The sequence below is a fragment of the Hemiscyllium ocellatum genome, chromosome 5, assembly GCF_020745735.1.
Source record: "Hemiscyllium ocellatum isolate sHemOce1 chromosome 5, sHemOce1.pat.X.cur, whole genome shotgun sequence".
NCBI lineage: Eukaryota > Metazoa > Chordata > Chondrichthyes > Orectolobiformes > Hemiscylliidae > Hemiscyllium > Hemiscyllium ocellatum.
The window spans coordinates 75,348,810-75,374,740 of NC_083405.1; the positions used below are offsets into that span (position 1 = coordinate 75,348,810).

Here is a 25,931-nt window from a genome sequence, read left to right on the forward strand (position 1 = left end):
ATCTTTTCCCTCCGGGTAAATCAAGCAGCAATTGAGTCTGGGTAGCAGCCACAAAATATTATAATTTATATAGTATTCTTGTCAACTGATTTTATAATTCCAAGAACAAGGTTAATTTCAAAGGTTAATTCAAAAAATAGCATTAAAGCTGGTATAGCTGTTGTGAATTTGAATGAGAATATTATTGCTGTCAGCTTGTTTCAATATTAATTTTGACGTTACATTTATGAGGCTAATATGATTGTTATGTTTTGGGACTGTATCTTTAATTTAAGATACATGAAGAGGATTATGTGACTGTTCTGTCGTCTACCTGACACCAAACCTGAGTGATTTGATGTTAGAGATTTAAGGGGGCCCAGATTATTTTACTGGGAAGAAGGTGCAATGGATGCATATTTAAAGACAATAGCAACACCCCATGTGCCAACAGTAGGTACACTGAGTTTGTAAAATCAGTTGAAAATGTTAGGTTATAAGCAGCTGTGCTTGAAACTATTTAGTTAATTCTCTGATCAAATTGGGATCTGAAGCATATCTTAGCATTTCTCATTGCTGTAGTGGTGGGCTTTCAGATGGGAAGAGTTCAGTGGTTACAGGGTTTCCTCAGATATTGGTAAATATCTGAGGACAAGGGTGGCTTGACAGGATCTAGGAGAGGGAGGGCACCAAGACAAAATCACAAGAATAGAGTTGAGAGTTCATGTTTTGTTTGGATGCTGCTAATATTTTACAAATAATACATCAAACATTCATCATTATTAAACACATCTATGTTTAAAGTATATTCATAATTTGTAGTATTTTAAAGCTATATCTAGCACTCAAAGCATACAATTATTTTCTGCAATTAAACTTTTTATGATCTAAGACTTCTCCATTCAGGCATAGTTCAAGTCAGAAATAAGACTTGACCAGCATTTTATGAATGAACTGGAAAAGAAACTGAAGTTTTTTGGAAGCATCGAGTATTATCAGCAGTCAGCTTCCTGCATTATAGTGTATAACTTTGGTTTAGCCCAGTGTAGTGGCTATGGAGAGGATAGAGTCAATGATGCAAGTGGGGAGTTTGTGCTTGGGGCAATTACTGAAGTTGATTTATAAAATTTTACAGCACAAAACTTGAATTGATTTTTACAGGGAATGAGCTATTTGGAAGAGCGAAGGTTGGTACATCGGGACTTAGCAGCGCGGAATGTTCTGGTAAAGACACCACATCACATTAAAATTACAGACTTTGGACTTGCCAGGCTCCTGGATGTGGATGAAAAAGAATACCATGAAGATGGTGGCAAGGTAAGAACTGATATCTCTAAATGACAGGCTCGAATGGAGCACAGGTGTCATGATTAATTATTGATGGTCAGTGATACACTGCATCTTCCACTGTAATTAGACACCTCAGTAACTTAACATTGCTCATAGATTCACTTCAAAATAAGAGGTGACTATTGACCATCTGTCACACAAAATGGTAATTGAATGGATAACCTTGCAGCATAAAGTTAGCAAAGGAAAGAGGAGAACAAAGTAGCACAGCTCTGATGGCGGCCAGAGAGTACAGGTTGATTGTAGAAGTAGTTGGCTTTTGCCACAATGCATATTATAAAAAAAAAACGAACATCACTAGCTTTTTAGTGAATCAAACCGTTAACTGCACAATAGTTGATGTTGTGTTTGTATATGCAATAATTCCAACACTTAAACACAGTTGACAATGCAAATGACTTTCCTGGTCATCTGTGTGAAAAAATGCATTCTGAGTCCAGCCCTGAGTACCTTTATTCTGGACTGGCTGTACCTATGAAACCCTTTCACAATCAGATCTTCCAGTCAATTGTTCAATTCCTACTGTTAAATATTAAAAATGTTTGTCATCCTTTTCTCTGCAGTTACCCATTAAATGGATGGCACTAGAGTCGATCCTCCAAAGGACGTTTACCCATCAGAGTGACATCTGGAGTTATGGTAAGTCTTAGTAGCATCATGTTTTAAAATGCAAGAAATATTCCATTACCTTTCAGCATGGGTTCATGGTATTGTTCTTAAACCTGAAATGTATAATTATCTTCAAGGTATGAGTCTTGCCTCAGTGAGTTCACTTAAATTTTTGGATGTAAGCCCCAAATACGTGAGTGCAAAATCTAGGCTGATAGTCGAGTCCTGTTCGGAGTTACAGGCCAGGACCTTCTGAAAAAGTGGCAAGAGAACCAAAGTTTCAGAGCAAAGCCTGTCATATTTTCTTTAAATCAGATAATGGAGGGAAACAGGAGAGGGGGAGACTTTCTCCAAAATCATGTTCCTGAAAGCAGGAATCCCACCCACACAGATAAATGGTGACAGCTCAAGCACTCAGCGGCCTCGCCACGATTACTACTGGGAGGAAGCCCAACATCCTGAGGACTGAGACTCAGCTGTAAGGATGAAGGAGTTATTTCTGGGATTGGGTTTGCAATGTCAGGGGTGAAGGAATTCAGAAGCAAGGGTGTGGTATGGGTGTCAACAGCAATCTCTGTGCCTTATACCCACACCTTCCTCCCAGTCTTGCACAAAACAGTGCAGAGCAAAGGATTCCCCCTCATCTGACAACCTGCATAGTGGTTACCAGTCGGGTGAGCCATTCCTTTCTCATTCTGCCTGGAGCGGAGATAATTGCTGTCTCGTTGGGAATGGTCTCTTATCCAGTCGTTAATGGACCACTGAATGGCCTCAATTGGTGTGAGGGTCTAGCTTGGCACTTCCCACCCAGAACCCAATTTGGGCTAATGAGAAGACAACAGGGTCCTGGCATGCTAACGTCCTGCCTAATTAAGTTGCTACTCCACCACTAGGACTGCAACAATCTGCCCACAATCCTTTAGATAATATGGCAAACCAATATCCTATCTAAATCCCTCAGGAATCTCGTGTGAGAAATGGAGTTCTTCTGGTTTTTTCCCAACATCCTAGTAACCAATCCTTCCTCACTGATCACTAATATAACTGTTTTATGATATCGTTTGCTGTGCTTAAAAGCAGATCCTTCACTCATTGTCTGCTTGACTCAGCTGTTTTCTTGGCTGAGGTTTTCTCAATAATGGTTTGCCATTGCATGTCACTTATTGTGGGATAGAATGAAGAGGCAAGCCCCAAATGTGCCTCATCCAAAACAAGGATAGCTTCTGTAATTTTGGTATTAATCTGGACACATGCTAGCTATCTAGTCAATGGAACTCATCGACCCCTTGATTGCATGTTTATTTATCTTATTGCTGTTGCATTTGACTGTAGTAATTCCTTACAGTACAAATGACTGAATTTCAAAAAGACTTGATTGTGATGTCCTGAAGGAATGAAAAGTGAAAATTAGTAATCTTTTGCAATATTATCTTATTATAATAGCTATACTAGAGGAATTAAGCAGAATGAAAGAGTTTTCCTCAGGAAAAGGGCCTCAAAAGTGATGCCGAGTATTGGAGATAGTGGGGATAGGCCTGCAGATTGGCAGCTAAGCAAGTCCATTGTAGTGAATGGAGGAGTAAAAGTTAGACAATTGCAAGTTCAGAAGTCTAGTGTGACTTAGAGTTTTAACAAGGGATTGATATGCAAGGATCTGGATTAAAGGCTATGGATTTGAGTGCTGAGAAACAATTTGGTTGGGGATGGCCTAGGCTTAAAAATAGACAAGTAGCTTTTTATTCTTTATATTAATGAAATTAAACATCCATTATTAGATATGGGAAGCCAGGAACACATTTTGTTATATCTTCAGAGTTTATCTCTGTGAGGTTGAGAACAGAATCAGATTGCTCATTTATTGCATTGTGATGGCTAAAATGGGCTATTTTATGGAAATGTTTGTCAGGTTAATGGGGTGTACAAAAATGTATTTGAAAGGAAATATTGTAACATCTTTTGTCCTGACTGTATTTTGTAGCTTTTGCTCAGTGGCAGTCTTCCGTCTGATGAAACATTGGGTTGCACCTTGGCGTTCAACTGAATTGAACATCACTTGGCATGGCTTAGGAGTCTCACTTTGGCAATGCAGTCTCTACTACATTTCCTGCAGAGAAAGACAATGCCTGATAATGCCTCTGTATTCTCTGAACCCTCTTTTCAGCTGGCTGACTTTCTGTTTCTGCTCATTTCTACCAATGTCCTTCCAAACTGTTAGACTCTAAAGGTCAGAGCCATTAGTTAATGTCTCCCCATTATCAGTGACAATGTTTTCCATGTCCATAAATCACTTTTCAGTGTACATGTAACTGAAGTATGAATGCCTAACAGGCCAATAGTTCAATGATCTGCTCCCCACACAATGTGTTTGGAATACTGCTTTCATTCATCTGATAACATGGCCAAGCCAGCAGATGTCAGTGCTTATTAACAAGTATAAATTCATGGAATTAGTATGTTCCAGAATCTGAATTTTTGACCCTCTTCTGCCAACAGTGTATTAGCTTGCTTACAAATATTTTAGCTTGTACATAATGATCTAGCAGGGTAATAGTTGTCACCATTTAGAGGGGACCATTGAATGTATTTACCGCCCCAGCTTACCTCCAATCTTAAGATCATAATCGAAGGAATAATGGCTAGTTTAATGACTGGCTATCTCAGTGAATGTAGAGATGCATTGGAGATAAGGAACTTCAGTTGCTTTTGGTATCCCTGAACTAGGAAGGCAAAGAAATTAATTGTTTACTACACATAGATTCAGGAGTGATTAGAACTTAGCTGTTTAAACTAAATAATTTCTTTTTAGGTGTAACTGTTTGGGAACTAATGACATTTGGGTCTAAGCCTTACGATGGAATTCCTGCCTGTGAAATCCCATCTATCTTGGAAAAAGGAGAACGGTTGCCACAGCCTCCTATCTGTACAATTGATGTATACATGATCATGGTAAAATGTAAGTTGTTTAAAATAATAGTCTTGTTATATCTAACCTGTTGTTTGGAACTTGGGAGGGGCAGATATGAAAATTTAAATATCTTTGTTTCCCAGCTGTGTTTTTATAAATGTATTTGTAAATTATATTTATTTTAAAGCTATTCAAAATCTATTTTCTTCATTTATTTGTGTTTTTAATGAGCTAACTTGATGGTAAGCTCACAATAATTAGCCTCAGTGCCGCAAAACAACTATCTAGTGAATATGTGCAGAAATGATATTTTGAAAAGGCAAATAACCTGTTGACACCTCCTTTCCACATTCACCCATGAGGAGTTACTAAGGCTGATGAAGAGAGAGTGCAGGCAGAAACCACTCTCTAGCATTAATTCGTGCTTTGAATTGAGGAGCAGGGGAAATTGGGAGAAGATTAATATGTAAAGTAAATGCTGTTTTTAGTCCCGTATGTCTCGCTATGAACCACAATTTTCAAACATTCAACAATCTGTTCATGAAAGTATATAATTTATGATCAAACTCTCAAGATATATTGCATCATTTGATTTAATGAGATTTAGGCTTAATGATGTTTGAGCCAACAGTCTTGCTTTCTCCTCTTCTCAACACGATAAATAAAATACAAGTGCATTCACCAGAAAAAAATGTATTCCTTTGTGTATCCATGCAACAATAAATCCTGATAAATGAATGATTATAATTCAAGAATCTGTGCTTATGTTCGATGGTGCATTCACTGTACAAGTTTAACATCAAGGAAAATGGATTTGACTGCACCAATGCACCTTCATGCTTTCGATCATGAATATAACTACTAAATCTAGATGAAGAAGTCTAATTATTATATAAGTTCTAATTTTTTACAAGTAGATAGTTAGTGGAAAGAGATCACCTCGTTAGATTACTGTCTTGTTTTGCTGACAAATTAATAATTGAACATTTTCTAAGAGAATCAGAATTGTATATGTGATGTGTGCTGACTAGGAGCTTTACACAGTGAAATTTAAGATTATACATTTCCATTGGTAATTACCAAGCAAAATTCTTTGTGAATTAGGTTGGATGATTGATGCAGAAAGTCGGCCTAGATTCCGTGAGCTGACCTCTGAATTCTCCCGAATGGCCCGAGATCCATCACGTTACCTTGTAATTCAGGTAAGGAACCTGTAAATCTCTGATAATCTCCTCACAATAGTAAAGAAGGCTGTTTCTTTGAAGCAAATTCATCTTCAGAATTTCCAGCAGGCAAGCAAAAACTCAATAGGTTGTGAACTGTAACAAAAGAATAGTGACCATTGTTTCATTTTTTTTCTGAAAACCTTAATGTGATGTCTGTATAGGAACATCTGTATGACAATTGTATTATATAAACTGTTCAGAAGGAGTCTTTGGAGAAAGATCTTTATATCTTGATAGCTTAGTTAGTAGCTGCACATTGTAACATTTGGACAATAATTCAGCCTTTAAACTTCCTAAAATGCTTATCAGCATGAGATTACGAATTATGAATTGCCTGTCTGTGTTAACAAGGTAGAGAAATCACATCAAATACCATAATTAATTAATATTGCTGTTTCCTAGAGAGAATATTCAAAGAGTACTTCTTCCTAAAGCAGATATTATTTAGTGATTTTAAAAAATATAAATTGTATCAAGGTTGAAACATTGTCATGGAAGTTGATGTTTGGAAATGTCTTTTTGGAAACAAAAAATGAAAATGGTCTTTTCGCTGTCAAATATTGTGGGGTTACATTTCTTTGTCTGCCATGTCTAAATAAATTATAATTCCTAATTGCACCAAAATTAGGATAAAAGTTTTAATAGACTGATTATTCTATTAGGGTGATGATCACATGCATCTACCAAGTCCAACAAATTCACGATTTTATCGCACCATAATGGAAGAGGAAGAAATGAAAGATATTGTGGATGCCGATGACTATCTTGTTCCTCACCCAGGATTCTTCAATAGTCCTTCCACATCAAGGACACCCCTATGTCCATCAGTGGTGGGTTTCTCAATTTGTGAATCAATTTCACAACATCCTTTTTGCATGTATATCATTAATGCATATTATCTAATGCCAAAAGAAGGAACTGTTCTTTATTTTCCTACTCTTTAATGGACTCTGAGCTTTGCTGGTAAGGCCACTATTTGTTGTCCATTTTAAAGGTGGTAGTCTTGATTAGTGCCCTTAAAGAAAGTAAATTATTTTTCTATAGTAATTGCAGATTTTTAAAATTTAATTCTATGCAATTTTATTTTTTTAAAAAATTGAAATCTTAATTGATTTTTCTAATCTGTGTGGCGTTGTAAAACTTCACTGACTCTGCTTTTCCATGTTCTAGTCTCATGGTTTGCTCTAGTCTGCAGTAATTAAAAATCCAAAACAAATAGCATCTTCTAAATGTTACTCCTGTCTGTGGAGGACCCAGATGAAATGGAACCTTTGCAGGCAGAGCAAGGATTGTGTTTCCTAGTCCTTAATTAAATTAAACAATATACATTTAAATAGGAAATATATATTAGAATATGTAATTTAATGGACTGAAAGTTAAGTAAAAAGACAGGAGAATAGTTCGTTATAAGTCTGAGATATATTAAACAAAGACAAAAGTAAAAATGATTAAAATATGAAGGAATGGCTCCCCTTAATTGTAAATCTTCATCGTCAGAGCTTGAAAAATAATGTCATAGTAATGAAAACATATCATGACGTTAAAAAGTTATTTATACACAACTAGATAAATCTAAATTTTCAGGCATGTTTAGCAGCTTTCAATCATGTGAGAACCCTAACTTTGTGCCCTTTGTAAGATTTAACACTGAATCTCTCAGCATCATTTTCACAAACCTTTGAACAGGGTAGCTTGGACATCAAATTCTGCATTTCACTGAGCATGTGAGGACCCAAGAACTTACTGTTCAGTGTATTGTTTAATAATAGTGAACACTAATAGCCTTGTGGTTACTTACATCACAAATTCCAGTCCAGATTTTGTGTATTGACACTTCAAACTTACTTTCCTGTTGAGTTGTTTTAAATCTCCAACTTAAGTTGCTAAATTACAGCTTGATTTTATGGTGGGTGATGAAATCTTTCTTAAACTTTATGGTTCAGTGGTTTAATATTCAGCTGTAGACCTTTGGTATTATTGTCATATTAGTATTGCTGCTTTATTCTCAACAGACCATTCAGTGATGATGTGAATAGGTGTTTCTGCCTCCAGCTTGACATTATCTTTTCAATTCCATACTGTAGAGTGATTCTTTTCATGTGAAAAGAGCAATGATAACTTGGTCAATAACATTTAATATTTATGCTTTAGAACCTTTTCACATTAACTCTTAAGAATGAACTCATTGAGTATAACAATTCGTTAAGCATGACTTAGATTGGCTTTCAGAGATTCTAATTCATGATAAATTTTCACTGAGGTTTACAGTCGTGTGAATTTATGTCATTGATTTACGGTTTAATTTATTGGTCAGTACTCCAAGTGCTGATATTGATAGTCCTGTACATCATAATGTGGTATTGTTGCTGGTTTGATTTATTGGGTCACCTTACACTGCATAATGTTTCATTCTGCAAATAAAAGCTAGATTCTAATTTAGCACAATCTACTCATTGAAAGGACTTCTGCCAATGTTTCCTTTTCTCATTTATCCATTGCTTGTGATTTTTGCCAACAGAGTCAGACAAGCAACAACTCATCAACATTAATTCCCAGAAATGGCGTAAGTGGAAAAACAAAATCATGTTTCCAATTTCCTTTGTCTTCAGTAATTATTAGCACAGATAAGAAAATCAGGTTAAGGAGTAGTTGCATTTTGTTCTGTTTTGTTCAATCAATAGCAAATTTACCACACAAGACCTCATTAGTTTAGCAACATTCACTATTTAACTAAGCCCTTTGGAATCCATCAACCTAATAAACAAATTCAGACAGATTTACAGGTTTAAAGAAACCTGATTTCACATTTGATAGGTAAATTAGCACTTCCATTATTACAAACTTATAAAGTCATTTAATAAATGACTATTTGAGTTAATTAAAAATGATCAGAAGGAGAACTCATCAAAATTAGCAGAATGATCTTTGTTTATAAGATCTAATAGTTAGGGCAAATTTAAAAACTGCATGTTAGTTAGGTTGCCTTCTACTTAGCAGTATCTAAAGTAGGAGTAACATTTGCATTTAAGGACAGTTATACTGTAACTTTCAGTTAAGGGAGATGATTTAGACTTTAAGATGCAAGTATCAATTTTCTAACTCAGCAAGCTACTTTGGTTGCAAATATTAATTTCGTAGATTAGAGGATTGCACTATGTGAGCATCTGATATCATAGTACGTAAAAATGGATACATATTTCTAGAAAAATTGCAGAAACAATAAAAATTACCTTTATTCATTTTTTTCTCTGTGCTGCAACAGTGTTGAACTTCTTTGTTCCTATTTATCATTATATGAACTGGTAAACATTTACAAACCATTCTTCTTGTGCTTTTATAATTTAGGTTTGGAAAGTAATAGTAATGCTTTCTAGCTCCAACCATTAACTGGTAAAAACAATTATTATTTATTCAGACTGACGCTCTGTCATTTTGGTGATGCAATAGATTAGAGTTCTTATGTTAATGAAATTTTATCTATATGGTCTGAATCAATAACATTGTTCATGATATTCACTTTCACTGACTGAAGCTTTACAATTGTTAACCTCACAGTAAGATTGCATTTAAATGTGATGCTTATCAGCTTGTTCTTCTGCGCATCATAGGTTACTTCTTAATTTGTTACTGTCAATGCTGTTGAATCTGGAACTAAATCTTAATGGTTCCCACTTTTGATCTCAATCCCATTAGCCCAGCAAGAAACTGTTCACATCTGGATCTTCTGTACTGTCCAAAACAAATTGATTAATTGATCACTATTGTATTCTTGAATTATATTCCTCTTAAAATGAATTGGCTAGGTTCAATTTACATGGAAGTCTCAAATAGATTTCATGATCAGACAAACTGAAGAGCAACTTAAGTACACATCTTCTATCTAGCATGCTGCTGCTAGTCTTATGTTGGTTTTTGTTCATGTCATCCTGAACTTTATTTAATAGCATGCACTGTTCTTAAAATAACACAGCTTTTGAAGCAATAGTGCTATCCCCTTTTTCCAAACTAAAATTATGAGCACCCAGAGTGAAAAAACATGTACATTTGGGTAGTTGCAGATCAATTTACATAGTAACAAATATTAGAAAATTGAAATGTTTGAGTCTAAGAAACTATACAACATATGATCAGTTTGACAATCCTTCCAGATCTTTCAATGATGTTTCCATCTGGAGATCTAGACTTTGAAGCTTTTATTTTTTCTCAACTCACATGTGAGTTGGTATCTTGCATGTCATTAGAGTGTTGTTTTTGCCATAATATGGGAGTATTGTACAGTTCCCTAAGTTTGATTTTGTTCTCATTATTACTTTATTAGGTGTTGTGACTGGGTAGAATCCAGACTCTGCATGTTTTGAACCTGGGTAACCAGATTCTGTGCATAATATATGTGACGCTGACTTTCTACCCTCTACACAGATTAGGCAATTCCACACCTGCATGTGGATCATATGCCATTTTCCCTTTCTCCCTTGTTTTTTTTCTGGGAGGGCTGTCTTCTTCAATTCTGAGAACAAGGGCAGGTGATGATTTGGCTGGGTTGTCCTAACTTGCCTTTCAAACTTGATCTCTGCTGGGGAAAGTAAACACCTGTCCACAGGTGTTGCTCTTCATCATGGCATGACAAAGCAAAGATCTTGTTTTGTCACCCATCACTTTGTGTTAGGTGCATTGACGATATGGCCATTCAGCTGGTGAGACTGCTGGATCTGAGATCATGTGGATAATGGGTTATATCTCACTTGGCACACACATTCCCTGGAAGATCTGCTTGTATTTTGCCCATTGTCACTTATGATCTCTTCAGCTGTGCCAAACAGACTAAGTATTGGATTCAGTTTGTCTGCCACTGGTGGAGTTGAAATCTGTTTCAACTGTCTGACACTTGATTATTTGGAACAGTAGTTGGTGCCTAGTTGAAGATTACTGCCATGTATGGTGAATAAGCCTGCCACTCTTTTGGACCGAGAGACTGATTGGGATGAATGAAAGTAAAGAGGTTTGTGATGTTCCTATGGTCAGTGACTTCAGCATGCTTTACCAATCCACACTGTCTTCTTGATATCATTGTTGAACTCTATCTAATATATATTCAAAGCCAGACATCTTGTTCAGTCTCTATGCCAGTATGTTGCTGTTATGGCAGTGAAAATATTTCCTGGCAAAAAGCTTCAAATACAAGCATCTTTCTCTTTAAAACTCCCTTTAATAATTATACCTCTGGAGACCTCTTAAGTTCACCGCTGTTGGACTAAAACCATCTGAAAGTGTCTGGCACTTCTTTCATCTTCTCAGGCCATGCTTCTGCAATAACTTTCCATTACCTTCAGAGATTGGTTGCATTTGTACTGACCAAAAATAAGCAGGTCAATTCTGAGCATGTCTTCCACCTCAACATCCATAGTGTTTATTTGTAACTCAAGAGGAGTTTTTGTATCCTTATTCAAAATTAGTCACCTGTTCAACGTGTTCGAGTTAACAATGTTGGCACTAGGTTTATAACTGGCATTTATGTCTGTTGTATATTTGGGACAAGTTGTTACAGTCTAGGTGGTGGACTTGTCAATGGTTTGTGACCATTCATTTCTGGTGGTTTTTAATCTTTCCTGTAGTAAATTGCTTATTAAATAAGTATGTGATGCCAAATACCAGAGTAGGTATTTTGCATTCTATGTTGGAATAACTGGATTGTGCTTGCAGTGGACCCTTGTATTCAAATTCGATTGTTTTGCATTTTGTGAGATATGTCAACTTCCAGGATTATCTTGGGTCATAGTACATTTTTCTGTTGGCAATGCTTGTGTGAGTGCCTCAAGCATATATTGATGGTCCTGTCAGCTAAAGAGTACATCTTTCCGTAAGAGCTCTATGTTGATGACAATACTTTGTTAGAAAAGTTTGCAATGTGTAGTGCTAGGAACTTAAAACATCTGAGATATCTTTGCAAGTCTTCTTTATCTTGGAGTGTAGTGTTATGGACCAGATCAAACCCCATTAAAATGTTCCAAGAAGATAATCTCGACTGTAATTTTTTCATATTTTATAGGTAGGTCTGAAACATTGTGTTCTGGGTGCAGTTTGATTGGTCAAACTACCAGACTTGAAACAAAACTCACTTTATCCATACACTACAATTAAATTACATCCAAAATAAAAAATAAAAAGAAATGAATTGGCTTAAGTATAATTATCAAAGTACTTGACAAAGTACTTTACCACTACTAATTAACTGTTTCAATATACTGTAGTAACATCACATAAACACACCCTTGGCAAAGGTGAATTCAGTAAAATAGATTCTTGCAATTCTAGCAGCAGGAAGAGAACTCCATCTTTTAACTGTAACAGAGAGAGGAATTAAAGCTTCTACATCCAGCTTAAGACCCCAAGTAACTGCTACTGAAGGCTAAAACTAAAAAGGACTTGCTTCTGTGGGAGGTTGACCCCATATATTCAGGCTGTTTTTATTGTTCCAACTTGAAAACAAAAAAAAACCCAAGTCCTCACAAGCTGTTTACTTTATTGACCTTGAAGCAGACCACTCAATATCTCTGCCTCAATCTCACTCTCCATTTTAAAAAAAGGACAAAATACACCTCTTAAAGCCAATGTCTCATCACAGCAGGTGTGCCTTGTAATTGTGGACTTTGCCTGGGTTTGGACATATCCCGTAAGCTGAATAGAAAGAACCAACAAGATTGATATGATCTACTATCATCTGATGCTTCTTTCTTTTGAGGATGAACTCTTCTCCACATGCTTCCAGCATTGGAGATTTTATTCATACAATCTTAAGTTTTACTCATGACCAATATTGTAATTACTTACACTTTGGGGAACATTTACTGTAATTTTCTCCACGTGCTGCTGAAACAGATCCTTATTAATCTACAAACTGAAAGGTCATCTCTGGAAACAATCTGTGTTCAAATGTTGTTCTGAAAATAGTGATTTCTTGTTTTTTTTTGACAACCAAACTAATCAATATCCTGCTTGGCATCTTACTTGTGCCTTGTCTGGTTGTAGCAAGATTAAAGGCAGATAGAAGGGGATATTTTTTTCTTGGGGGGCTCAGAGTGTTTGAAACTTTTATCAAAAGACAACGAAGCGGAACATTTGAATTTTTTTTAAGAGAGAGGTAGATCACCTTCCAACCCCTTGCTTATCAGGAATTTATCAGAAATAAGTGGGAACATGGAGTAACCCAATCAGCTATCTTGCTGGATGGCAGACTGAGCTTGTTGAGCCGAGTTTCCTACTCCTGCTCCTAACTGGTACGTTTGGATGTAATATTATCCCCTCCTTGTCTCATTAGCATATTCAGTTCTTAAAGCAATGTTACACCCAGCATCACTCAGTTCAAGAATGGCCAATTTGGTAAAGTGCTTAGATATTTGTTGATAACTGTCAGACTGTACCTCAGCAAAAAGCCATGTCTTCAGGAAAGTTAGTGAAAATATTCCCAGAAAAATGCTTGCATTACTCCTCACTGTTCCAATCATTAAGAATAACCTCTGTGGTTTTCCTGATCAACTGACTTAAAATTAGCATCATATTGACAGATACCTGTAATGAGGTAGTTGGTTAGCTTGCCGAGCTGCTGATTATCCAGCAAACATTTCATTGCCATGCTGGATAACATCATCAATACAATATCCACTGCTGTTCTGTCCCACCTGGTTTCCTTATATGGTCTCAACTGGAGTGAGTGTCACTTCCCGGTCTTCTCTGCAGCAGTTTTTACACCGGGTCTATCTCTATGTGTCTGGTAATCGTCTTTTTGGTTGAAAATCAGGCTTCCAAGAACTCTTTTGCATGCCTCTGGTTGACCTGTCCTTGGATATTAACTTTGTTATGGTTGAATTGATGACCTTCTTGGTCTCTGTGTATGGAGATGAGGGAGAGTCGATCCTGTTGTTTAATAGCCAGTTAGTGTTCATGAAGTTGGATGGCTAGTTTTCTACTTGTTTGTCCAATTTAGTGCATGCTGTAGTTGTTGCAAGGGATTCTTACATCGGACAAACAGGTAGAAAGCTAGCCATCTGACTTCATAAACATTAACTGGCTATTAAACGACAGGATCCACTTTCCCTCATCTCCGTACACAGAGACGAAGGGGGTCTCCAATTCGACTATGACAAAGTTACTATCCCAAGATAGGACAACCAGAGACATGTCAGAGTTCTTGGAAGCCTGGTTTCAACAAAAAAGGCCAACAACAGACACATAGAAGTAGATGCATGTACAGACCACTGCAGAGAAGACCCGGAAGTGATATTCATTCCAACGACCGGACCACATAAAAACCAAGCGAAACAGAACAGCGGCACTTCACTGAAGTCGCACTGATGATATTACCCAGCATGAAACATCTGCACAATAACCCAGGAGCTTGGCAAGCTAACCAACTACCTCATCCACAACCCAAGCTACAGATCTTCATGAAAACCTTAAAGATACATGTAATCATGTCTGTTTGAGTCTTCTATCAATTGAGAACTAGCAGGGAAATTCCAACAATTAACATTTAGTAGCTTTAATACTAATTCAAATAATTTTGAATAGACTCAGCTAGGTTTCCACTTTTACTGCATTACCTGCTTAAGGTTAATCGAATAATAAAGCACATCATTAAACCATACTAAGGATTGCTTTTTAAGAGTATATGAAAGTGGACAGAAGTTTTCTTTGGCAATTTAACCCAACCTCAAAAATGAGATGTTAATTTGATGTTGAGTACAAACTGGTTATGCTGTATCTTGTAGTAAAGGAATTGAAATGTAACATTGCAAGTCATTCTAATATGCTTGGTATCTACCATAAATTAAACATTCTATTTTGAATATTTTTCCCTTTTTATTGTTAATTTCACAGCATCAAGGAATGCCCAAAAGAGAAGACAGTGAAATTTTACGCTATAGCTCTGATCCAACAATGCCCCCTGATCATATTGACATAAATGGATGCTTCCAACCAGCCCCAGGTTTGTGTTCCTAATGTATTAATGTTCTTCTCTTTTGATTTATGAACATAATTATGAGCAACATATAAAATGGTAACTTACACATACTGTAACAGTAACATACTGTTGTTTTACATATTGGCAAAATTGCATGGCCTAGCTCACTCTAGAATCAGTTTTTTGTTTGCTTAATTCAGTAAAAATGCCTCAATTACACATTTTATCAGAATTTCAAGTGATTTTATTAAAAATTATTGTTGTCAACGTAGGTTCTTTTAACCTGTTGTGCCTTATTTGCAGGATGTAAAAATCATATCAGAAACAATGTTTATGTTAACTGTTCACATTTATGCAAAAAGGGTGAATGCTGACTTTGTGAATATGTTCCCCTGCTTATTTGTAGAATATGTCAATCAAATTAGCGATAAACCACTTCCTAACACCGTGAGAAGCCCAGCCTCTGATATGGAAAATCCCGGCTACCAAGAGCTCTTTATTCCTCTCAACCAGAATGGCAGGCTTCAAAATTCTAGTGAACCAGCTGACACTGACAGAGTGAAAACCTCGGAGTATGTGAACACCTTCCAGCCCAGTAACAAAGTGGTTCTTCAGCATCCAAATCACTGGGACCAAAACATGACCCGCAACGTAAGCCTGGACAATCCCGAATACCAGCAGAATCTTTTTCCTAAACATACAAAGGTGAATGGTCACATTTTTAATACTGCAACTGAAAATCCAGAGTATCTTGGTATTGCAGTGCCACCCACAGGTCAAAAGAATTCCACAGTATGACATTCTACAAATATGACAATTTTTCCACATCAGCTGTTGACCCAACAGTGTGGTGACGTTGATGTGCATCTATGCTCGGGTACAGTTACAGATATTTCTATGGATGAAACTGGGACAACGAGACAATGTGAATATTTTCTCCTAACTAAAACAAGTCATTAAGATATTACTGGTGATGGAACTTTACTTTGACAATTTAAGTTAGGTTTAAGCAACCTAGAAATGAAATAGATTATAGTTTTATTCAGTAGCATTCCAGTTTTGTATTTTTTATCACTACATTGCATCTTTGATATGTGTGTGCATAATGTGTAAAGTTTCAAGTAGAATCACTTTTATCCCAGAAAGCAGAAACTGGTGCACCATTGTCAGGGTTTTGATTCACCATATCCCCTCCATATAGCTGAATGTAATCTTCTCATCACAATGCCTGCATATTTATGTCATGCAAATGATTTAGATTTGAAAGTTTTAAAACATTTTACCTTAGTTTTTCCAAGAAAATATTAAACATAGCATCCGAGCAATGTGTATGGTTATGTGATATGGATAAATAGCACAAGAGTCGAACTGTGCTGGTTATCATTGTGAGAAATAACAAAGATGGTCAAAATGTGAAATGAGCAAAGTATCAATGATGGGTTTCCTTGTATGTTATTCATGCTAATTTTTCTCATTAATTTGCTTAGACTGTATCTTCAAACTGTCACTAACCTTCATGATGTCTCAATTTGCTTGCTCTTTCACCTTTCCTGACTCAATTTGCTTTTTTGAAAACTGTTTTGAGGATCGCCTATGACTGTGATTAAGTACAACATTAACTTAAACTTCACCTGTTTCCCAACCATCAATGAAAAGAAAGTTACTCTTTAGTCTACATTGTTTCAAATTAATATTATGATCTTCAAGCTTATTTTTTGTTGCCCGAGTCCTCATTGCAAGGTGATGTCTTGAAGACGAGGTTCTGAAATGTGACAGTTGATTATTAATTATGATCATTCGCAGAATTGTTACACCCGCAGAAGGAGGCCATTCGTCCCATCAATACCTGTATCTGTTCTAGATTGAATCAAATTTATTAATGCAGTAACAGTAAAGCATTTCAGGTACTGATGGCCTGAAATAAAACAGAAAATGCTGGAAACTCAATGAATGTCAGAGAATATCTGTGTAGATATGTTAACTATCTTCACAAATCTTCTGACCCTTCAGCTCAACCTTTAACTCCATTTCTTTCTCGATCTGCACAGATGCTTTTTGTCCAATTGAATATTTCCTTTTATTTGCTTTTTTTAAATACGTATCACTTTTTATCTATGATTTATCTGTAAAGAGTAGTTTTAGAACCAAATATGAAGAACTCAAATAATGTCTGAATGTACCTATTTTTTATACCCACTAGATATTTATTTTACCACTAATTCAATGTGATACAATCCTTCTCAACTTCACATTTGGGAATCTTCTTTGATCGCTATGACGAATATAGCCGCGCTATATAGCCACGCTATGACGTGGGCGGCACGGTGGCACAGTGGTTAGCACTGCTGCCTCACAGCGCCTGTAGACCCGGGTTCAATTCCCGACTCAGGCGACTGACTGTGTGGAGTTTGCACGTTCTCCCCGTGTCTGCGTGGGTTTCCTCCGGGTGCTCCGGTTTCCTCCCACAGTCCAAAGATGTGCGGGTCAGGTGAATTGGCCAAGCTAAATTGCCCGTAGTGTTAGGTAAGGGGTAAATGTAGGGGTATGGGTGGGTTGCGCTTCGGCGGGTCGGTGTGGACTTGTTGGGCCGAAGGGCCTGTTTCCACACTGTAAGTCTAATCTAATCTAATAGGACAAGATTCAATATCCAATTTGTAGGCAGAGGATACCATTGATTAGAGACAAAAAGAAATTGCAGATCCTAGAATCCAAAGTATTCAGGCAGGAGGCTGAAAGAACACAACAAGCCAGGCAGCATCAGGAGGTGGAGAAGTTGACGTTTCAGGTGTAACCCTTCTTCAGGACTGTGCATGAGTATAAGGGGAGCTTTAGTTAAAGGGGGTTGGGGTGGCAGGGTGTTGAGGTGGGGATAGGTGGAGACAGGTAGAGGGTAGGTCCTGGTTGGTCAATAGGAGGGATGAATCCGGTTGGTGGCTGAGAGGAAAGGGAAGTGGAGTGGCTGGGAAGGGAGTCAGGGAATGGGAATAGAGGTTATTTCAAATTGGAGAACTCAATCTTGAGTCCTATAGGCTGTAGGAGAAAGTGACGACTGCAGATGCTGGAGATCAGAGCTGAAAATGTGTTGCTGGAAAAGCGCAGCAGGTCAGGCAGCATCCAAGGAACAGGAGATTCGACATTTCGGGCATAAGACCTTCTTCAGGAATGAATGAAGAAGGGCTTATGCCCGAAACATCGAATCTCGTGTTCCTTGGATGCTGCCTGACCTGCTGCGCTTTTCCAGCAACACATTTTCAGCTCCTATGGGCTGTAGGCTATCCAAATGGAAGATTAGGTGTTATTCCTTCAATTTGTGGTTTGGTTAGTTGTGGCAATAGAGGAGGCCAATGATGGTCATATCGGAATGGGATTGGGAAGGAGAATTAAAATGGGTGGTAACTGGGAGGTCCGGTCTGCCCCTGCAGGCCTGGCTGAGATGCTCGGCGAACCATTCCCTAAGTTTACATTTGGTCTTCACCTGTATCACTGATGAGACATCCAAATTTAATGGGTACTATTTTCTTAAAATCTGTAAATTTTAAATGTAATGGAAATGTTTCATCACCAAATTATGTTGCAATTCCTCCCTGGAATTCTTTTGCCTGAAAGCTCAAAGTAAGAGAGTGGAGTAGAGCAGAATTGAACATTTCTCTTCCTGGGTCAGGATGTCCCAGACGTTAATTACAAAAATCATTGACATCCTTTCTTTCAACTAGTCATCATTAACTTTTTCTCAAAATATTTGTGCACCTACCAGCAACAGTCTGCAGTTGTTGTAGAACATTCCTGGGAGTCATTTGACAATTGTTGTAAATGTATTGCAACAGAAAATCTCATTTCATTGCGAGCCCTTGTTAAATGACTTGGTGATTAACAGGCACATTCATGATGGGCTAAATGGCCTCCTTCTCTGGTGTAACATTCCATGAGCTGTGGTGGGCGGCACGGTGGCACAGTGGGTGGGCGGCACGGTGGCACAGTGGGTGGGCGGCACGGTGGCACAGTGGAGTGGGCGGCACGGTGGCACAGTGGTTAGCACTGCTGCCTCACAGCGCCTGTAGACCCGGGTTCAATTCCCGACTCAGGCGACTGACTGTGTGGAGTTTGCACGTTCTCCCCGTGTCTGCGTGGGTTTCCTCCGGGTGCTCCGGTTTCCTCCCACAGTCCAAAGATGTGCAGGCCAGGTGAATTGGCCAAGCTAAATTGCCCGTAGTGTTAGGTAAGGGGTAAATGTAGGGGTATGGGTGGGTTGCGCTTCGGCGGGTCGGTGTGGACTTGTTGGGCCGAAGGGCCTGTTTCCACACTGTAAGTCTAATCTAATCTAATGAGCAGTGAGACAAACGAACCAACCTACCTTGGATAATGTCAGGATATTCAAATATTGATACTAAGACTAATAATAAAACTAGTTAACATTTAACATTTAAATTTGAATAAATCAGAATGTAGATCTCTGTACACTTTTCTTCTACTGGAAATAGGAAGGTGGGGTAGGGGATCCAAATATCTCATTTGGGCCAACTTCCAATTATTTCCCCTTCTCACCATCACACGAATTAAATCCTGGTCTATTGGGGATCCTCTTGACTGGACAGTATTTAAGGCCCATAAACAGTCAATTAGTGGCTGAAAGGAGCTCAACTCACAACCAGTTCTGATTAGCTGCTGTTGATTGTTTGGCATCTCTCAGAATGTGTGATTTCTTTGTCCCGGTCTCTTGATCCTGGGAAAGTCCTGCCACAAGTTATTAAAAACATATGTCAGAATAAAGAACGCTATTCAGTCCCTCCAATTCAATAAGATGGCCTCCTCCATGCCAGCTCCTCATTGTCCTCAACTTCTTGATATTTCACAGATCTATCTACCCATCCTTCAGATGCTTTCGGTCATCTAGCCTACACAACACTCTGGGTAGAGAATTCCAGGCATACACTATCCTTCAAGGGAAGAAATTCCTTTGCTTTTTAATTTAACTGAATATTTCCTTATTCTGTAATTATGTTCCCTATTCAAGATTCCCCTACAAGTAGAAATATGTTCTCAGCATCTTACCTGTCAGCCGCCTCAGAATTTTGTATGTTACAATAAAATATTCCCTCAATCCTCTAAACTGAATAAAGACCGGATTGATTTAGCCATTTTTGATAAGTCAACTCCTCCATCCCAAGAAATCAGCCAAGTGAAATTCTTTTGAACTGCCTCCAATATCAATATGTCCTTTCTTAAATATAGGGGCCAAAACACAGTACATCGTACAGGATATTATTTGGGTCACACCTGGAGTAGTGTTATATCAAGACTTCCCCATTTTTAAACTCAATATAAAAGCCAAAATTCCATTTGCTTCTTAATTACCTATTGCATGGGTTTGTGTTTGATGCATAAAAACATCCAGATCCCTCTCTGCTGCACTTTTTTGGAGTGTCTTTACATTTAAATAATAGTCTGTCTTTTCATAATTCCTACCAAAATGCATGCTCTCAGAGTTCTAAATTAGTTTCTGTCTGTCAACTTTTTTAACAACCTATCTGAATCCCCTTGCAGATTCTTAATGTCCTTATCACAACATACCCTCCTGCCTGTTTTCTTTCATCAGCAAATTTGGATATTATACATGATAAAGTCATTATTATACATCGGAAATAACCGAGGCCCTAGGACTTGTGCTAGTCTACTATTTAGATCTTTTTGACATGGAAAAGACCAATTAATCCCAACTCTCTTCTATGTGTTAAACAAACCTCAGTCTGTGCTAATATATTACATCCAATTACCCGAGTTCTTACCTTGTACAGTAAGCTTTTATGTGCCACCTTATTGAATACTTTCTGAAAATCCAAACACACATTTACTGGTTCTGCTTATTATATTTTCAAAGAACCCGAGCAAATTTTTTCAAATATAATTTCCGTTCCAGAAAACCATGTTGACTCTGATTTCAATAAGCTTTTCTAAATGTCCTATTTCTTCCTTAATCAATCTGGTACTTAATTTAGGGAGGCCTTCTGCAAAGGAGATTAAGTGGGACATCTTGCTAGACCTACACCCAATAGATGAGACCCCAGAAACTTGATTAAGCATCTGATCTACCCCTGACTGGCGGTACTTCATTGAGTAAAGTAAATGCATTAGTGAAACCTGAACATTTTTTTTGTGGCGTTCCTATTTTTTGGCTCTATCTTTAATTATTCCTAACGATTTAGAAATTTGGCCATTAATACGATGCTTGTATGTGATAATAAATTTGATTAAGGTAAGGTAACCATTGTGAAGCATGGATGATAACTGAGTTATATGGATGAAGGATAATGGAAATTAGGGTAATTTAAAAATATGTTTTAACAATATAAATAACATCCCATTTTTAAATTATGTACATTTTTGCGGGCAAATGTTGCTGAGATTTAGTAATTTTAAAAAAATCTTGATTTGATGCACTATTTGTATAAAGGTGAAATCCAGACATTTTATATTGTGTATTGATAATAAGAAATTGTTGTATGCATATATGTATATTGAGTTAAAAGCAAAGGAATGTATACTACAGTGTAAACTTGTTTCGTCACTTGTCAAATATTTTGATTGTTCTGTCTTGCAGAAGCAAACATTTAAAATTTTATGCACATTAACCTTTCTGGAATTATTTGCAAGTTTTATTTGATTCAACAGAAATCATTTGACTCTTCACAGTTACATAAGGCAATAGGTTATTCCAGTCTTTTTGTCCATAACCGTAGATCACTGCCAATTCATCACTACCTGTATTCACCATTTTACAAGCTGTTGACCTAAACACCAATTACATGCTGTATTTGCAAGACCATTACTATTTTTATGTGTATGTTTCACTGAATTTGTTTTTTTTCAAAAGAAATATAAAACCACTAGCATGATACATTACTAAAATAAAAGGTTTGTGAAAAATCATGGGCTCAGCTTGGTTTGACGTTGGTTTTTTTGTTACTATTTGATTTTCTGACAATTTTCTTGGCTGCTGCTCAGCTATATTTAATTATCAACAAATAATTTAAACAAAAGATGGGAAAATAGATACAGGAACAGACCGATTAAAGTAATGAGATTTATTTATGACTTGCTATTTTGGAAATGGAATAAGCCAAGGATCTGCCTGATCACGTACCTTAAATGAGCGTCATTTTAACTTCCAAAGTATGGTCAATTTAATTCCTCATGATGACTGAATCTGCCTCACAAATCTGCCCCGTTGTGTATTGGCACTCTGGAATAAATATGTTATGGGGAAAATCATCAGTCACAGAGTCAGAATTGGGATCCAACGACAAAGTTTATTGTACAAAGAAGCCGGAGCTCTGGGGAGAGAGAGAGGCGTTCAATGGCTGTCAATGTGAGCCTCCTCTCACTCTTGGAGCACGTGTCATGATATTTTATACATTTTATGGTACGACAGTTCAAGTATCGAGTCTGTGTTTGTACAGCTTGGCTTGTTTACAGAAAACATTACAAAATCATTGTCAGTTTCAGTAGTCGTGATCGTTCTTCCTGAGAAGGAAGACCGTTTTCCATTACTGCAGATTTGAAGTATTAACAGTTGTATGCAAACAGTCTCAGGGGGTTAATATTTCTGTTGAAGATGGTGGCTAGACTCAGACACTTCGGCAGACAGTAGATGTTACTGATGTATATTCTCTCCCCCATCCACTTAAACTAATCATCTATGCTGTGTGTCTATTGCCCCGGTATCCTGTTAGTCTCAGGCAGTATCTGTGTATGCTTTGCTGTATTTTTCCATGTAATGGCTCAGTGGCCATTTTGTGTGTTAAGTGACCAATTTATGGCTCAGCGGCCATCTTGTGTCTGTGTACCCCATGTCAGCATGCCCCGTATCAACTCCCACTTCACTCCTCCCTTTGTAGTCAGGGAGGTGACTTCCGAAATCTCCCACAGACAACCCAACTCACATAGAGTTTGGCCTTTTCTAAGGTCTCCCCTTCCAGAGGGGTGTGAAGGAGTCTGAGTTTCGCTGGGGGTTCTTCTGTGGTGATACTTGCTCCTGGCACGGCCCGTGTCATTAGCACCTTATAGCAAAGCTTTAAATACCCAGGGACTAGGCAGAATGCCAGTATGAGTGAAGTAAGGAGAACGATCACGTGTAACAAATAGAGTCCCCAGGATTTGTCGATCAATCATTCTAGACAGCTATCTCCTCCTGTGGCTCCTTGTCTGAAGTCATCTAGCTGGTCCCGAATGTTTTTGATCACCTGTGTAATATTGTAAGATTCGTCAATGACATGGATTATACAATTGTCACCAATGATTGTACATATTCCCCTTTGCTGGGCCAACTGATAATCCACCGCATAACGTGTCCACTATGCATAAAGTCTGAGTTCAGCTAATTCACCCTTGATTGCTTGTAGAGCCTTTGATGTATTGTTTCCCAAGATTGTCAATCCACACACAATGTAGTTTCAGGTTTCAGTGCTGAGGACCCCTGCTGCACCACCCCCCCCCTCCCCCCCCAAAAGATAGAGATCCCAAAAACCCATACCCCAATGATGATCCAAGCGTGGTGGGCATCTGCCAATCAGCGCAGAATTCCCAGCTGATGGAACGGGTCACTATCCTTCTCCGAACATGTCCCCGCTGGGGCAGGTTACAGTGAAGGGTCCTATCGTTCCTACTGCAAAAAGGGTTTGGGAGGTTTGGAGTGTCAGTGGCATAAACCTCTTTAAATAAGAAAACAAATCCCTTCATTGCCCGATAGCATACAGTGTCCTGTTCGTGGGCCTGCTTGTCTACCCATCTCACCTCAGACTCCCCGTTTGTTCCTACCAGCTGGTAGGTATCAAATGGGTATATCCATGTGGCAGAGCTGATCTGAATGCCATTGCACTGTCCGCATATAAACTGTCTTCCCACGGTCACGTTCAAGCATGCCTGCTTGCTGCAGGTGCAGGTAAGTTGCCCCTGGGTGATTGTATGGTGCTGGTGAGTACGTCGAGTCCAGATGCATGAGCTGTTTCTAGGTACCAGGGCATAAACATAACCCCATTCATACTCTGTGAAACAGAGTGGATTATCAGCGATGCTTAAATAGGTCCTCCCTTCTGCCTGTTGGGGTGCCTGGCACAATGGACCAGTGGGCCTGACCAATTCCACATACCTACCCTGGAGTCCACTTTTGTATTTTCCTTACATGGTGCACCCGAGGTATCTATTGTGTATAAGTCGCGAGGGGTCCACACTGGAGTGGCCAGAAATAAGGATTCGACCAATCGCACCAGTAGGTAACAGACAGGGGGTGGCCAGAAATAAGGATTCGACCAATTGCACCAGTAGGTAACAGACTGTTCAGTTCCCATGTAGACTTATGTGGGTTTTGTAAAAGAGATTATTCTCAAATCCCAACAGGCTTGCAGTTATTGCAACATTTAGAAACAGTAATATATACTCGCGAATGTACATGATTAAAGTTAAAGGAGGTTAATAGTAAGCGTAAAAAATGAGGTCTGCAGATGCTGGAGATCACAGCTGAAAATGTGTTGCTGGTTAAAGCACAGCAGGTCAGGCAGCATCCAAGGAATAGGAAATTCGACATTTCGGGCATAAGCCCTTCATCAGGAATGAGGAGAGTGTGCCAAGCAAGCTAAGATAAAAGGTAGGGAGGAGGGACTTGGGGGAGGGGTGATGGAGATGTGATAGGTGGAAGGAGGTCAAGGTGAGGGTGATAGGCCGGAGTGGGGTGGGGGCGGAGAGGTCAGGAAGAAGATTGCAGGTTAGGAGGGCGGTGCTGAGTTGAGGGAACCGACTGAGACAAGGTGGGGGGAGGGGAAATGAGGAAACTGGAGAAATCTGAGTTCATTCCTTGTGGTTGGAGGGTTTCCAGGCGGAAGATGAGGCACTCCTCCTCCAGCCGTCGTGTTGTTATGTTCTGCCGGTGGACGAATCCAAGGACCTGCATGTCCTCGGTGGAGTGGGAGGGAGAGTTAAAGTGTTGAGCCACTGGGTGCTTGGGTTGGTTGGTCCGGGCGGCCCAGAGGTGTTCTCTGAAGCGTTCCGCAAGTAAGCGGCCCGTCTCCCCAATATAGAGGAGGCCACATCGGGTGCAGCGGATGCAACAGATGATGTGTGTGGAGGTACAGGTGAACTTGTGGCAGATATGGAAGGATCCCTTGGGGCCTTGGAGGGAAGTGAGGGAGGAGGTGTGGGCGCAAGGAAGTGAGGGAGGAGGTGTAGAAAGCGTCCCTTTTTGTTATAATGGTACCCAGAGGTCAGCAACTGTAGGTGATTTCTGTCTCTTGTCAGCAGAGTTTTATCCGTGCCTCTGGAGCTTGTTTGGTTGTGGTGTCGGTGCTCTCCCCTTGGTCATTGTTTTGCTCTCGGGTCCTGTCTTTGACCACACCCCCTCAGCCCCCAGGCATCATACTAGTTTGCTCATAGGAGTCCTTATACGGTTTGTGTTAGGTCCAGTGCTTCCATGTGCCTTTTCCCCTTATGTCTATACAGGCACAGGTGTCCCCACTGATTCTAACTTTGTATGGCCCATTCCATTTTGGGGCAAAGCCTGGTTTGTCAGGCAAGGTACATATGAGGATGCGGACCTCAGGGAAGGTTTTGAGTTCACCTGCCTTGTCTTTTTGCTCTTGTCTCTCAGTTACCAGTTTATTCATTCCTTTTAGTTGGGTGCTTAATTCCAGTATATAGCTGGGAATTTTGTCTTTTAGTAGACCTACATCAGTCCCACCCGTTATAATGGTCTCTGGTCATTGCATTGCTCGCCCAGTCATGAATTCGTGGGGTGTTGGTCCGGTTACCTGATTTGTGGTGGCTCTTAATTTCCTTTTTATTTATATAAATATTTTTATTGAAAAGCTTTTTAACATCTTTTACAAAACATTCATATATCAAAATGCCTATCAAAACA

The 25,931-nt window shown here is 38.6% G+C and overlaps 1 protein-coding gene across 1 annotated transcript in view; it reads left to right on the forward strand.

Moving 5' to 3' along the window:
* The window catches only part of egfra (epidermal growth factor receptor a (erythroblastic leukemia viral (v-erb-b) oncogene homolog, avian)), a 262,679-nt gene extending 244,554 nt beyond the window's left edge, over positions 1-18,125 (forward strand). Inside the window, exons 21-28 of the mRNA XM_060824858.1 lie at positions 1,141-1,296; positions 1,893-1,968; positions 4,745-4,891; positions 5,948-6,045; positions 6,732-6,899; positions 8,588-8,632; positions 14,944-15,052; positions 15,435-18,125. Coding sequence (XP_060680841.1) covers positions 1,141-1,296; positions 1,893-1,968; positions 4,745-4,891; positions 5,948-6,045; positions 6,732-6,899; positions 8,588-8,632; positions 14,944-15,052; positions 15,435-15,826 — 1,191 coding nt within the window. The 3' untranslated portion in view covers positions 15,827-18,125. The remainder of the gene's footprint in view (positions 1-1,140; positions 1,297-1,892; positions 1,969-4,744; positions 4,892-5,947; positions 6,046-6,731; positions 6,900-8,587; positions 8,633-14,943; positions 15,053-15,434) is intronic.
* Positions 18,126-25,931: the final 7,806 nt, after the last annotated feature.